We start from the raw sequence: 13,535 nt of genomic DNA, 5'->3' as shown, positions 1-13,535 counted from the left end.
CAGTACGCGGGTTCTAAGGTCATGACCAAAAAGCCAAACTGAAATCCGATCAGTAAAGTGAAAATTACCCAAATAGGACAATGATCTGCCCCACTTTCTAGTCTTGGTGTTCTATCGCCACAAATATACGTTAGTTAACTACATTAATTCAATTACCAACTCCTACACTAATCCTTATATTGACGTCATTGGCTAAGGTGGGATTATTCATCAGTAAGACGAGTAACTAGCGGATTCGGGTTTCGATAATCCATGCTTTGTGTGTTCGACATTTCAAGATGCGGTTGCGGGAAACATTTAAGACGGTGGACAATCCTCGCGTTCGATCTGCCCCGTACCATGCTACAAGCCACTTTCACGCGAACGTCTGCCTCCTAGCAAGCCATTACGTCTCGTTTGATCATGATTGTTCTTACAGGTATGACAATGTATGGAATGCTTCCTTTCGAACGTTGAGTGACCAGGGTCTCCAGGTTCTACTGGCGGTTTAGGCCGCGCCGCGCTCCAGACCCTCCTCTCAGAGAAGCTGGTCCAGACCTCAGAGCTGCGAATTTCGTCCTACAATACGGCCGCCATCCCGGCCGCCGTCCGTGAAACCGGGATTGAGATCCGCAAGGGCAACCTGTATGAGCCTGCGACACTGGTAGAGTCATACTCCGGTGCCGAGGTATTGTTCTTGGTGTCGTTCCCTTCTATGGGTGAGGAACGCTATGAGTTGCACCGCAACGCAATCGATGCCGCAAAGGCTACAGGCATTCGCCACATCATCTACACCTCGCTTTCATTCTGTGGTGGAGCGGAAGGCAACACCAGCGTCGCGCAGGTCGCGCAGGCTCACCTCCTGACCGAACGTTATCTGAAGGACAGCGGGCTTACCTACACGATCCTCCGTATGGCATCATACTCACACCTATGGAATAACTATGCCGGTTTTCTGAAGCTGGATGCCGCACCCAACGACTTCCAGGAGGCTGTACTCCCCAACGACGGCCCCGAGCACTGGGCAGATAGGGAGGAACTGGGCGAGGCCACCGCAAGGGTCATCGCGAACTGGGTATGTGCGGGTTTGCAGACACGGAAGAACCGGCAGTGGACTGACACTATTTTAGCAAAACTACATCAACAAGACCCTCAATTTTACTGGACCCGAGCTCTTGACTGGCGTCGATATAGTCAAGAAATATATGAAGCATACTGGCAGGAAGGTCAGCATTCGCGTCTTGCCTGTTGAAGAAGCCATCGCATGGCACGTCAAGAATGGCAGTGTGCCACCTGAGCAAGTCAGCTTCCTTGAGAACTGGGCGAGCTGGCACACTGCTATCTCGCTTGGCGAAAAGGCCTTCCTCGACCCTACCTTCGAGCAGCTGCTAGGCCGAAAGCCTAAGACGATCGATGACCAGGCTGATGACCTTTTCTCGGCATCAAACATTCTCGACACTAAGGACCTGGTGGGAATTTAACTAGTAGATATGAAGCTACCGCAGGTGAGAGCTAGCACTCACCCTCGGTGGAACCTTATGACCCACGTTCAGCGACATGGCTATTAGCAAAATACGAATCACAGTGAACAGGCGACCCGCCCGTATGCAATTTGAACGCGTAACATAACTAATTTTTCAAATACTTAAGTAACGTAACTGATAAGATCTATAAATAAGTGTAGCCTAGGCCCGAGGAGCATATCATCGAAACTTCGCAGCCGCGCATCTTTCGCAGCAGGAATCCGCAACCGGGATCCTGGAAACAGATTTGCTGTTCCCTGAAATTAGACTGGGTTCTTAGAAGTTGTATGTATATACGTTCTGACTGCGAGTAGTTTAATACTAGATTGATGGCATGCAACAGACAACAGTTGCAATGAAAGCTATAACTGATTCTATCAGGTCTGACCTTTGTACCGATAATATCAGGAGCTAGCTTTGTCCCCCCGGATCCGTCTATCAACGCCAACCATGCGAGGACGCTCCGTCATGAGGGAACAGGCGCGTGGCTCTTGGAAACCCCTATCTTCTAGTTATGGCAGGCAGGGCAGTGTCAAAATTTATTCGAATGGTGGGGGTTTTGACGGGGTCCCCACAGGGCTCTAGTAAAAGATCCTTTCAGAGAGAAAGTAATCTTGCCGGGAAGTTGCCTATCTTTTCCCTTCACAGTCTGCCTCCACGCTTTTGACTTACATGATTTCTTTAAACCCATTAAACAACCTTTCCGCACAATTAATAACTATTGTCATCACTGGTCGTCTATTTTTACTTGATTTCCCTCTGACGGGATAGCTGTACAAGCAAAGAAATTTCTTAATAAGTTTATAGTCCGGAATCGTGTAGTTAGGTCCCTTTGTGTAGCCCTTAATTCTATATTGTTCAACGAAGCTAAGAGCAAGTTAGTATTATACTTAGCGGTCACGGTTAATTGCGGGGCAACCAACCTCATCCAAAAGATTAACAGCTTAATAGTACATCTTCTTAGTCTTGACTATCCTTTTATCTTTCTGTCGGATGGAATCTTCATCCACATGAGCGCCGAAAACATACCCGTTCTTTTCCAATTACTTTCGGCTTCTCTTTAGCGACCTCATCTTTGTGAGTAAAGAAGAGTTTCTACCCATAACTAGACTATTCTAATAAAAAGCGAAGAAAGAAAATAGTAGTTAAGACTATACAGCAAATAGTAGGGGAAGATACATGAAAGGTTAGAAAGAGGGGGATATAGCTTTAATTTGTACCTTAATGTTCGGGCATAGATCACCCTTACTCAAAAACCAAGGAAGCTTTCTCTTTACGCTGCTGTATAGCAAGCAAATAGAATCCGTGGCCCTCAAAAAAAGGGCTATCTTGATAAATAAGGGCCATCAAAAAGTAATTCACGACATAAACAGTATTATGGGGCAAAGTGCTCCTTTGGGTAGGCTAGACACAGATTGGGTGTTCAATAGTTAAGATACCTCTGGTGAGTCTCTGACTAAGCGCTGCGTGACGCGATCACACTCACTGATCAGTCACGTGATCACTCTGAGCGGGTCACTGAGCCTGAGCCTGGACTGAAATTTACTCAGTGAGTCTGCCTCTGAACGCCCTCATAAAAGCGGCGGCAGCTCAGAAAGGAAAGCCCCACCCGGCAGAGGAAATATGGTACGTAGAGTATCCGAAGTAATTACTGACCAGCTCACTATCGTTACAGTACGTCGCGAAACCGGTGCAACAACTCCACTCTCCGATTAACTTTTCTGCCCCTTGTGCCAAGACACACTAGTCTGTATTTGGAGTCCTTCCGGGAGCTACGTATTTATTCCTTCGTACGTAGGTTACATGGTACTTTCAGGCTTGTATTAACTTGTAAATTCAATACATCTGATAAAGTACAGTATATTCTTCCTTGACGTTTAATAGATGTTAGAGATGGACAGAGTTATAAGATCAGTGATCAAAGCCCTGTTGCAGTACGTTAAACAAAGTTTGCCGTTCTTGATGATTTAGCAGGGTGTAGAGCGATCTCCCATTACTGACTGCAAGACACTTTGGTCAATGTTAAAGCTCAAAACTCGACCATTTCCAAATCCAATAGCCAATTGATCACCATACGCATCTTCACATACTGGGATAAAATCTGACGATATCCGAACGAGAGGCAAGTCCCTATAGCATATCCACTGATCTCTGACGTAGAGATCTTGTAATGACTCAACAGTAGCCGTCTGCCTATCTGCAGGGATCACGAGTTTGATTGTACCAGCGTTTGTTGTAAGATATCGGCTGTCCCCTGAGAATTTGATGGTGTGTATCGTCTCTGATGTCTTGATTTCCTGCCATGAACGGAACTTCATGCGACTGCCAAAAGTATGCCCAAGATATTTTGAGGCTTTCAGGGATTTAGCGATGTCCCAAAGCTTGATGGTGTGGTCGTTCGAGCCAGAGGCGATCTGCTTACCGTCTGGAGAGAACGCCACGGCGTTGACTGAGTGGGAGTGGCCAGCCAATGTCTGCACCAAAGATGCCCAAGTGTCTTCCATGGGCGGGGTATTTCTTAGCCATTCGGGGATTTTGTCCAAATTTTCCCTCTTCACGACGCTTGAATCAGGACTGAAAATGATGGCAGAGCTATAGATCTGTAATGGCCAATTCGTGATAATGTGGTAGTGTCGCAACAAAAATCGTGTAGCATCCTGCACAAGTGCTAGTGCCAGATGATTATCCTGTAACAAGCTATTCAGCCAAAAGTCTTGATAGCGAACCAATATTTAATACCGACATTTTCTAATTTTGCTAGTGCCTTTAATGCTTCGATAGCTCGTGGTAGCTTGTCCAGAAGGCTTAGGCATTCTAGCCATTCCAACAACTTTGTGCAGAGAAATGTACTAACTGCGCCTCTCTCCATGGTGCGCGCAGTATTCTCGAGGTGTTGCACCCAGAAAGTAGCTGCATAGTCCACACTAGTTAACAAAAGATTTCTTGTGTCGTCTTTCGGCATTATTAAAGATTCCCTGGTTGAATCAGGCCGCTGCAGTTCAAGGAGGTTGGGTTTTAATAATTCGGATAAATGCAACAGACAGCTCAGTACAATTTCACTATGTCCAAAGTGATCATACGAGTCGAGTATAGATTGTCCATTTTCCCCGGCCAAGTAGTCTCGAGCAGACTGATGAACAAATTGGATATTATTTTCTTGTATCTTGATGAATGAAGCACATCGATCGACTAACGCTCGATTACTATCCCCTTTATTAGTAAGACCACTTGCACTATTAACTTCCTCCACTTTCAGAGGTCGGTATACTAGTATTATCACCTTAAGCAGTCGTATATATCTTTGTACATCACCTCGCTCCCCTTGGGTGAGCTGACTGAATATCCGATCATAAAAAGGATAAAGACCCGGCGGCAAGGTTTGGATTGTGGTCAGGGCCTCCTCTCGATAGATACTCTCGAGTCTCTTGCAAGCTAAGCTTACCCACAAAAATGTCCCCTCAGCCTTTGCAGTTAGCTCAGCTTCTAACTCTCGCTTTAGCGTCGCTCTATATTGTTGACGACGATTAAGCTCTTCCACTTTAGAAGCGATGTAATTCTTTACGGCTTTAGAAACGTATTTCGAGTTGAGCTCTAGGCTGACTTGCAACTGGTTATGGCCAGTTAACAATTCCCGGTCTACGCTGTCTAATAGTCGACTTGTCAACATCCACTTGATTTTGGCCGGGCGATCTAGTCCATTTCGGACAATGAGTTTCAAGAAGTCGGCCATGTCATCACTTCGGCATTCGTCGAGAGCATCCACAATGATATATATTCTCTGGCACTTGCACCGCTCCAACATCTCTAAAAGGATGTTCCATAGAGTTCGCCACGAAGTAACATCCTCCTCAAAACGGCCGTTTATTGTGTCCCAACGGCGTCGTAGAGGTTGTCCTAGTGCGGTTTGCTGATTCACTAATTGGAAAATGAGACCCTTCATGATCGCTTCAAGGGTGTTGAGCTCATAGTTGGCGTTTTGACAGAAAAAGTAAGTCACCATAGTGGACTCATGTTGTAGTCGCAAGAGCTTCTCGATAATACCAATCGAAATCATAGTCTTCCCCTTGCCAGCGCCGCCCTTCACCCAAAGTAGACAGACTTCGTCTCCATTTTGCCAACTCCTATATTGCGGGTCTTGATGAATCCATTGGATCGACTGGGGAAGCAACTTGTCTTTATTTTCTTTCAACCGATTTTTGACAACTAGTGAGTCAGGGCATCGTAGAGCGCGGATACAAAGTCGGTCCGCTTCTTCGGCGGTGGACGACACTAGGGGCGGTTACACGGATTAGCCAGCCCGTCATATATATTTACATCATAATAAATGTCTCTCAACTTACAGAACTGTGCGGTGATATGACCGTGATTTTGTCCCACTTGCAAACCAGAGTTATTGTCGCCAAATGATGTTTCTGGTGTCATGATGGCCATAGCATGGTACTTCGAGAGCCTAGTCAGCATCTAATTGAGTTGTAAATCTACCCCGCTATCAGCTGACGCAGGGGAGACATTCTTTTGGGGTATTCGTACAGTACGTCCCGTAACTGGTGTCACCGCCTCCACTCTTCGATTGCTTCTTGAACCACCATGCCAAGATCCACTAGACTATATCAAGAATAGCTCCGGAATAGCAATGTTCCCGTATTGTCACACATACAATAAGTTACCATGCTTTATTACATGAACCACGTCTAGTGTTTGTTACCTACGAGATCCATGGTACAGCCGCCTGTACAATTTCTCCCTAGTAGCTAAATCGACCAGTACTCCTTGGACTGTATTTTAATCCTGTGCATCAGTTGGAACAATATCCATGGAATTCTTTGGCAATTTATGCATTGCTAGCGGAGGGAATCAGGTCATTCTGCTTCATTGCATTTCTTTTGGGCCCTTGGATTCGAGCATCCTGAGAAGGCGAGAGTGCGATAACGCCTGAGTGCCAGCCGCAGCTGCAAGCGTAAGCTGACAGAGGAGCATTTTGTCAGACTTTAGGAACTGAATTAATTCTATGTCATAGTCTGATAACTCTCGTTTGGTCAAAATGTCTATAGCGCTCCAGTTTATTAGGTCAGATGATGGTATTCCTATTAGCAAATCCTACCAAAGTGACTACATGATCATCTATCTAGAAACAAGAAAGTATATTATATTGTCCTCAAAGGCTGTGTAAATGTTATGTTACAGCACAGAAGAAAATAGAAGGCTGTGATCTACTGTCTACATAGGAGAATTCCTCCCAGGTTGACCAACTACTAAAATGAAAAGGTAGAAAGATACCGCTTAGAAGGCACACCGAGAAGGAGAAAAGTGCATCCCTGGATAATACTAATATCGTGGGTTCGTATCATCCTACAAACCCTCGCAGCATTCTTTTCTGACCTGCAACTTAGAACTCCAGTTTCTGATCGGCGCCGTTCAAGCTTGAGAGCCACGAAACACGGTGCTTTACAAATAATTCCTGCTCAGGTCTCGACTCTTCAAGGCCTTCTGGGTCATCTTGTGTTCCCGCAAGAAGAATGATACTCCCAGGAAAAGACTCGTGCGTTTTGTAGATAGTACATCCGCATTCACCACAGAATGTGATTTCGAGTTTCATGCCACTCTCATGGATTTGTGAGTACTGCTTAGCAGAGCCAGCAATAACACGGACCTTATCCTCTGGATAGAGTAAATTGACTGAGTTAGTTCCGCCACTGATTTTGCGGCATGATAGGCAGAAGCAAGTTGCCTGTAGTATACTTATATTAGTGTGAACACTGTGACTAGGAGTGCTAGTTCTTGCCTTGACTAGAGGGTCCCCCTGATACTCATATCTGAGACTGTGACATAGACAGGATCCTGTGGGCATTTTGCGTATTTGCTTGTGAATAGGGAAACCTTCGTAGGGATAGGTGCATTTAACTTGAGATAGGTGACGTGAGAGGTTTGAAATAAAAAGCATTAAATGCAGCGACAAAGTTGGGGATCACCTATTATAACTATCTATCCACTTTCCGCTTCCCGCAATTTGATTGTGGTGATGCAGAAGTGGCATTTATTCATGACGTCATTAGGAATTACGATAGCGAATACGCTTCCTTGCGATTTTCTATTCTCGTCCGCCAATATACCTTATCTTCTTAGCGTAGACCTATTCGTTGACTTGTCTAGGCCTTTCTGGTGGCGAGAAGCACTTGATGTCACTTCCAATGTTCATTGGCCGCTAACAATGACAATCCAGCCTGAGTGGCCTATTGTAGTTTAAGAGCAGTTGGGTACGTTCCGGGTCCTCTAATCATAGACTTCCAGCAGTGGTGAAGTCCTCCGGTATGCTCTTGTATGCTTTGGCAGTCTTCTTTGATCGGTTTTTGTATGTAAGAGCATGGCTGATGCTAGATTTCACAGTCTAGACATTGAACTTGTCCTACAGGAACACCGCTATCTCATCAAAATACAGTCGGGCTTTTTGAGGAGATGATCGCAAAGGGCTTCTGGTATAACTGATGTGATACTTCATGGACGCCTACTTTTGTTGGGCAGAGTCTTGACACTACTAGTACCAAATAACTGTATATTCCAGGAGATCCTTAGGATAGTATACTTGCTACAGCTGGCAGCCTCTACCATCTATGATGCAGATAATTCTCCACCGACTATCATGTCACGAATAAGCTCATGCTTCAAAGTGGCTAGGCTGGGCGTGATCCTGGGTTGACCACTTCTGATTGATTGTCGATGAACTTCGAACCAAGGGACAATAATCTCCAAGGCGGGTCATGAAGATGTCAAGCGTATTAATGATACATGTAATATACGACAAGCCGCTATTTTGATTACCGCCTGTATGACGCGTTACAAAACCCACTGAGCTGGTACTCCGGAAAAACTCCCAATGTATACTAGTGTATCTTGGCAATTGGGGTTGGACAAACAATCGAAGAGTATAGGTGGTGACACCAGTTACGGGACGTACTGTAGCGGTGTGAGTGGGCAGTAAGCCACGAGTAGGGTACGGAGTAGAAAGGTTAGGTACCTAATAGAGTACAAGCCAATACACCTCACCACAGCAATAGGTAAGTTAAGACTCCCATCCCGTCACTTGGACATAGGAGTACCAGAGGGAAGTTGTCAGGTTGCTAGGTTCTCGAGGCAATCCCCAGATCCAGTGTTTGACATGTTTGCATTTCCATGGAAAATTCTAGTTCGCCAATACTGTTACGAAACAAGGCGCTGTATTTAATGAAAGTAAATGATAGTATCGAGACTGTTACAGGAATATTGATATTCCGGAGCTATTCCTTTTATGCTCTAGTGTCTCTTGGCGGTAAGCCTACAGAGTCACTCGAAGAGTGGAGGCGGTTGCACCGGTTTCGCAACGTACTGTATGCCAAAGTAGCGACGTACACAAAGCCTTGCCAAAACTGATACTATCTCAATCGTCAAATCCCTCCTTTTAAGTAGTTATTGTAGTGATTCACAATCATGAAACATCATTTCAAGAATCGACAGCCTTTTTCCTCGCCTCCCACTCATGATCCAGAATTCCCATCAAGATGGTATCCCACCACCTCCCAGCCTTCCACAAAGACTCCCTTTTCCGCCCCTCAGCTACAAACCCAAGTTTTTGGTACACCCTTTGCGCCTTCTCGTTCCACTCAAAAACCGTCAACTCAACGCGGTGCAGCCCCGCGGTCAAAAAAGCCCAATCCAGCATCCACGAGATAGCCTCCGACCCATACCCCTTATCCTGGTACTGACGCGCAATAGTAATTCCGAACTCATACGTGCGATTATGTACAACCAAAGCGTCTTTCTTTTTTAACGAGATCACTCCAATTGTCTCGGGCTCCTTGTCGGAACCCTCGTCTGGGATGATACATATCACGACTGACATGAACATCATAGCGTCGACTTGCGTTCGCAAATCCTTCTGCTCTTTAGTGTTAAGCGGGCGGTGTAGGACGCCCGAGGCCATAGACGCGATTAACGGGTCGGAGTAGAGAGCTTGGAAGAATGCTTCGTCTGTTGGATTGTCCTCTGGTGCGCGGTAGAGTAGACGCGCGGAGCGGTAGGGATCCACGAAGGGATCCATTGCGACCGTCTAGAGGGGCTAGTTGGCGGGTATGGTTCAAGAAGTAAAGCTTCAGTGTCTTGGAGGGCAGTCAGCAGGACGAGATAGGACAATTTATAGCGGGTGTTTTCCTCGTCAGGAAGCCCTGGCCGCCTGATTGTAGGTGCGATTTTATTGGTGAGTCATCATCGAAATACGAACAAGATCGATCGCAAATCCTACGCTGGCAAGTTAACTAACTTGTTTAGTTACTAGTACCTTAGGGTTAGTGAGTGCTCACTGTTCAGTCAAATGGTCATTCTAAGTAGGTTACTAAGTCTAAGCATGCACTAAAATTGACTCAGTCCGACTCTAAGCGCCCTCATAAAAGCGGCTGCAGCTTAGAAAGGAAAGACCTACCAGCAGAGGAAATATGGTGCATAGAGTATCATACATAATCATATTCAAACCGTAGGTTACTGTACGCGCCCGGGGAAAATAAGCCGCAGGTCACTCTTATATGTGGATGGATGTAGATAGGGTGTGTAGTATTACAGCGCAGTTTTTGGGGGCGATAAACTACCGATCGCTTTGTCAAAAGATGAGGGTATAGGGGAAGCGAAGTACCTAAGCCTTGAGTCAGAGTCATACTAGGCGGGTATAATACGGAGGACAATGTGACTGTACTTGAGTTCATACTCCCCGTAGCTAATAGAACAGGCGGAGGGTAGAAAGATCTGCGTCTCTAAGCGCCGACGCCATCTACCCATCAGCAACGCCCCTGAAACTCTACTGGAGATCCTGACTCACTTTACACAGACTTTACTAGTGACTACAACATACGCGGAGGTAGGTAGAAGTAAAACGAAAGTGAAATGTATTTGCCGCTGCAGATAGCAGTTGGTATCAAGTCAAGTCAAGTCCCGCCAAGCTCAAGCTCAAGCTCACCACACGATCCAAAGATCAAAAGATCAAGAAAATGCAATCATCAATTCGTGTTGAGTGCACCAACAAATCCATCCAGCTCCAGCGAGTGTAAAAAATGGAAGCAAGAGCTTCAAGCCAGTGAGTGTGTTGTGCAGAGATAGTAAATATGGACAAGAACCAGTCAATCCATACCCAGACCAAAGCAAGCCAAGCCGAGCAAAGCAAAGCTCCGACACTCTAAAAACTCCCGCTGGAAAATGGAAATGTAGATACACGCCAACTGTTGTTCAAAAAGAAATCTTTTTTTGAAAATGGGGTTTGTTCGAATGGACCCTCTAAAGAAAAATTGCAGAATATCAAAGGCTCAGCCGTTGACATTCAGAAAGAAGAAGAAAGATAAAAAAAAAGCAGACACGAAAAGGGGATCCGATCGTCAGTCAAAGAGGGAGACTGGCGATCGGAGACGAAGTAAAAGAGAGAAAAGATAAGCACAGAAAAGACGTGGCATAACCCACGGAACTCGAAAAAGAAATTTTGGTTCGGGGGTTAGGTCAGTCAAGATTGGCGAGAGAGATTCAAATCAAATCAATGATTCGTGTAAAGACATCAAGCCTTCACACAGTATTGGTATCCCTTCCAGAGATTCGAGCAGGTATCATCCAGACCGGTGTTCCAGCTTTGCAACTGCGCAGCAGTAATGCCGTATTGCGTCTCGACCTTGCTGCAGTAGTCGCCGTCGACGATGGTGTAGTACTCCTGGCAGGGTGAAATGACGTAGGGGTACAGCGGGGCGTCAGAGGTGGATGTTGAAGCAGGGGAAGTCGTGGACGGGGCGGGCTGGGCCTCGTCAATCTGGACGGCTGTCACGGGCAAAGAGGTAGGGGTGAGAGTGGCAGTGGTGGTGCTGGTCGCAGTGTTGCTTGGGGCAGCAGGCTCGGGCAGGATGGTGGTCACGCCGCTAGGGTTGGCGGAGGTGGTAGTGGTACCACCGCTGGAGCTGCTTGACGAGCTGCCGCTCCAGGTGGATCCGGTGAGCGTGCTGATGGTGTTATCATTGCAGCTGCTAGTACCCGAGGACCAGCCGAGGAGACGGTTGGCGATATCCGAAGCGTAGCAGTGAGTCGCGATGCCATCGCCCAGGTTGCCATTGGAAGCCACCGAGCCAGAGTTGTAGCATCGGGCAGCCTTGTAGTAGGCAGTGACGTCTCCAGTGCCGCCGTTGGCCTGGATGAGCTGCTGCAGACCGTCACCGTCGGAGGTACCCATGGTACCATCACGGATCATCTGCTCGATCTCGGACTCGGGGCAGGGGTTCTGGACGTTCTCGGGGGTGCTGATACCAGTGTTGCAGCTGCCCTTGCCGTTGTGAGACTGCATGAGACCCGGGTTGACGACGCCATTGTTGGTAGTGTGGACACGGACACAGCCGTTGCTCTCCTGCATGATGATGGCCAAGATGAAGCGGGCATCGACACCAGACTCGCCGGCGATCTTGGTGATGGCGGTCTTCATGGTGGCCATCTCATCCTCGGTGGTATCGGCGACACCCCACTGTGCGCAGGAAGATCCCATGATCTCCTTGTTGCTTTCGAACATGTCGTCAAAGCTGGACACCCAGCTCGAGACGGCGGGCCATCCATCGGAGACTAGGCCGGTGCCGCCAAAGACGGCGGAGTAGAGGTTGGTGCTACGTCCACTGAGGGAGTGACTGGACGTGGATTGCTCGACTTCAACTACATCTGCAGAGGCGCGCGAGGACGAGTAGGCGACTGGAGCCCCATAAATGAGGGGGAGGCTGCCAGCAGCCAAAATGAGTGGAAGGGTGAAGTACATCGTGACTGAAAAAGGAGTGCCCAGCACGATAACAAAAAACGATGAAAAAGAGAGAGGAACGGAGAGAAAGACTTGCTTGCTGCTGAAGAGAAAAGAAAGAGAAGAAAAAGAAGGACAAAAGAGCAGCTAGCAAATAATTAGTATATGTACAGTCCGGAGTACTGTGCCCTGGCCCTGGCCTCTGATCGCATCTGAGTCGTCAGTCGAGAGCGCCCCGTCTTTGTGCAGACAAACTCCAGTCGATGTGGAGACCCAGCTCGCTCATCGGATTAATTCCCCTTGTGTCCCAGCCCAGGAAGTGGCCAAACGGACAAGCGAACGCCATGCTGCAGCGATAGAAGGGGAGTCCGCGCAGCAAGCGTGTCCCAAAGAGTCAAGATCCTCAGGAACTGGGTAGACCAGGCCCCCGGAGCGATCCAATGACGAGTGGGCGGGTTCCTTGCGTTGCAGAGGCTGAAACATGACCATCTCCACTTGCAAGGGAACAGGGTTTGTCGAGGTTAGCCATGAGGGGCAACGATGAGCGGGGGCGAAGTCGGTCTGTAGTTTCACCTGTAAAGAAGGGACCACCCTCATCAAAGAAACCCTGAAGGGACAAGGGGCCCGAGGGGAGTGGAATAGCCTTGCAGATGGAGGACGAGGTCCACCCCGAAGAGCAGTCGATGGCACCGGAGAAGAGTCTCATTGGGCGTCTCCCGTCAACCCTCAGCTGGTGCTCATCAGCGTCACCGCCCAATCGGATACTCTACAGGCGGGGGTGTCGGTGATGGCCCTAGAGGGGGGTTTTTTTTCTGTGTGTGATACTACAGTACGACTCTACAATCATAAAGTATAAAATAGATACGATCATTCTTCCTTTTGTCGATTTCTCATTTCCACTGATCCGCTTCTCGTATAATAAATTAACCATAACCGTGGTTTGGATATGTACAAACCACAGCTTCGGACGTGGACGACAAACCGCAGCCCCGACGAGGTGGCGGTTTGATGTGGGTCAGTCCCTTTTTTCCCCATGGCTTTCTTGATTCTCATTGGGTAGGGATTAATTGCTCGGCGACTGTATGAGTATATCATGGCAGTCCGCCATTCGATACATTGCACTCTCATTTCCTGCCTAATTAATTTACTGAGCAGGTAATATAATCTACTTTCGGTGCATCGTTAGTAGTGTACTCCGTCCGTGGTGTTGTATTCTTGGTAGATCTTACCGAGTATACGGAGTACAGAGCCTGCAGTAATTGCAG

The 13,535-nt window shown here is 47.4% G+C and overlaps 4 protein-coding genes across 4 annotated transcripts; 1 reads left to right on the top strand and 3 right to left on the bottom strand.

The window, feature by feature from the left end:
- Positions 1-402: 402 nt before the first annotated feature.
- On the top strand, positions 403-1,460 carry N7458_004201 (uncharacterized protein; the record flags this gene model as incomplete). The annotated part of the gene is made up of 3 exons (XM_056907583.1): positions 403-418; positions 474-1,054; positions 1,110-1,460. 3 exons carry the CDS (start codon positions 403-405, stop codon positions 1,458-1,460), a joined length of 948 nt encoding a protein of 315 aa, XP_056768310.1.
- Positions 1,461-3,469: 2,009 nt separating this feature from the next.
- N7458_004200 (WD40 repeat domain-containing protein) lies at positions 3,470-5,924 on the bottom strand (the record flags this gene model as incomplete). The annotated part of the gene is made up of 3 exons (XM_056907582.1): positions 3,470-4,189; positions 4,246-5,771; positions 5,864-5,924. 3 exons carry the CDS (start codon positions 5,922-5,924, stop codon positions 3,470-3,472), a joined length of 2,307 nt encoding a protein of 768 aa, XP_056768309.1.
- A 3,052-nt stretch (positions 5,925-8,976) lies between these two features.
- Positions 8,977-9,573, bottom strand: N7458_004199 (GNAT family N-acetyltransferase; the record flags this gene model as incomplete). Its single annotated transcript, XM_056907581.1, has 1 exon — positions 8,977-9,573. The coding sequence occupies one exon, from the start codon at positions 9,571-9,573 to the stop codon at positions 8,977-8,979; it is 597 nt and encodes a 198-aa protein (XP_056768308.1).
- Positions 9,574-11,064: 1,491 nt separating this feature from the next.
- Positions 11,065-12,291, bottom strand: N7458_004198 (LysM peptidoglycan-binding domain-containing protein; the record flags this gene model as incomplete). Its single annotated transcript, XM_056907580.1, has 1 exon — positions 11,065-12,291. The coding sequence occupies one exon, from the start codon at positions 12,289-12,291 to the stop codon at positions 11,065-11,067; it is 1,227 nt and encodes a 408-aa protein (XP_056768307.1).
- Between the last annotated feature and the right edge of the window lie 1,244 nt (positions 12,292-13,535).

Source organism: Penicillium daleae (genome assembly GCF_028827525.1).
Source record: "Penicillium daleae strain IBT 16125 chromosome Unknown utg000004l_segment0_segment0, whole genome shotgun sequence".
Lineage (NCBI taxonomy): Eukaryota > Fungi > Ascomycota > Eurotiomycetes > Eurotiales > Aspergillaceae > Penicillium > Penicillium daleae.
The sequence above is the reverse complement of the archived record's forward strand: the minus strand, read 5'-3'. Positions and strand labels throughout refer to the sequence as shown.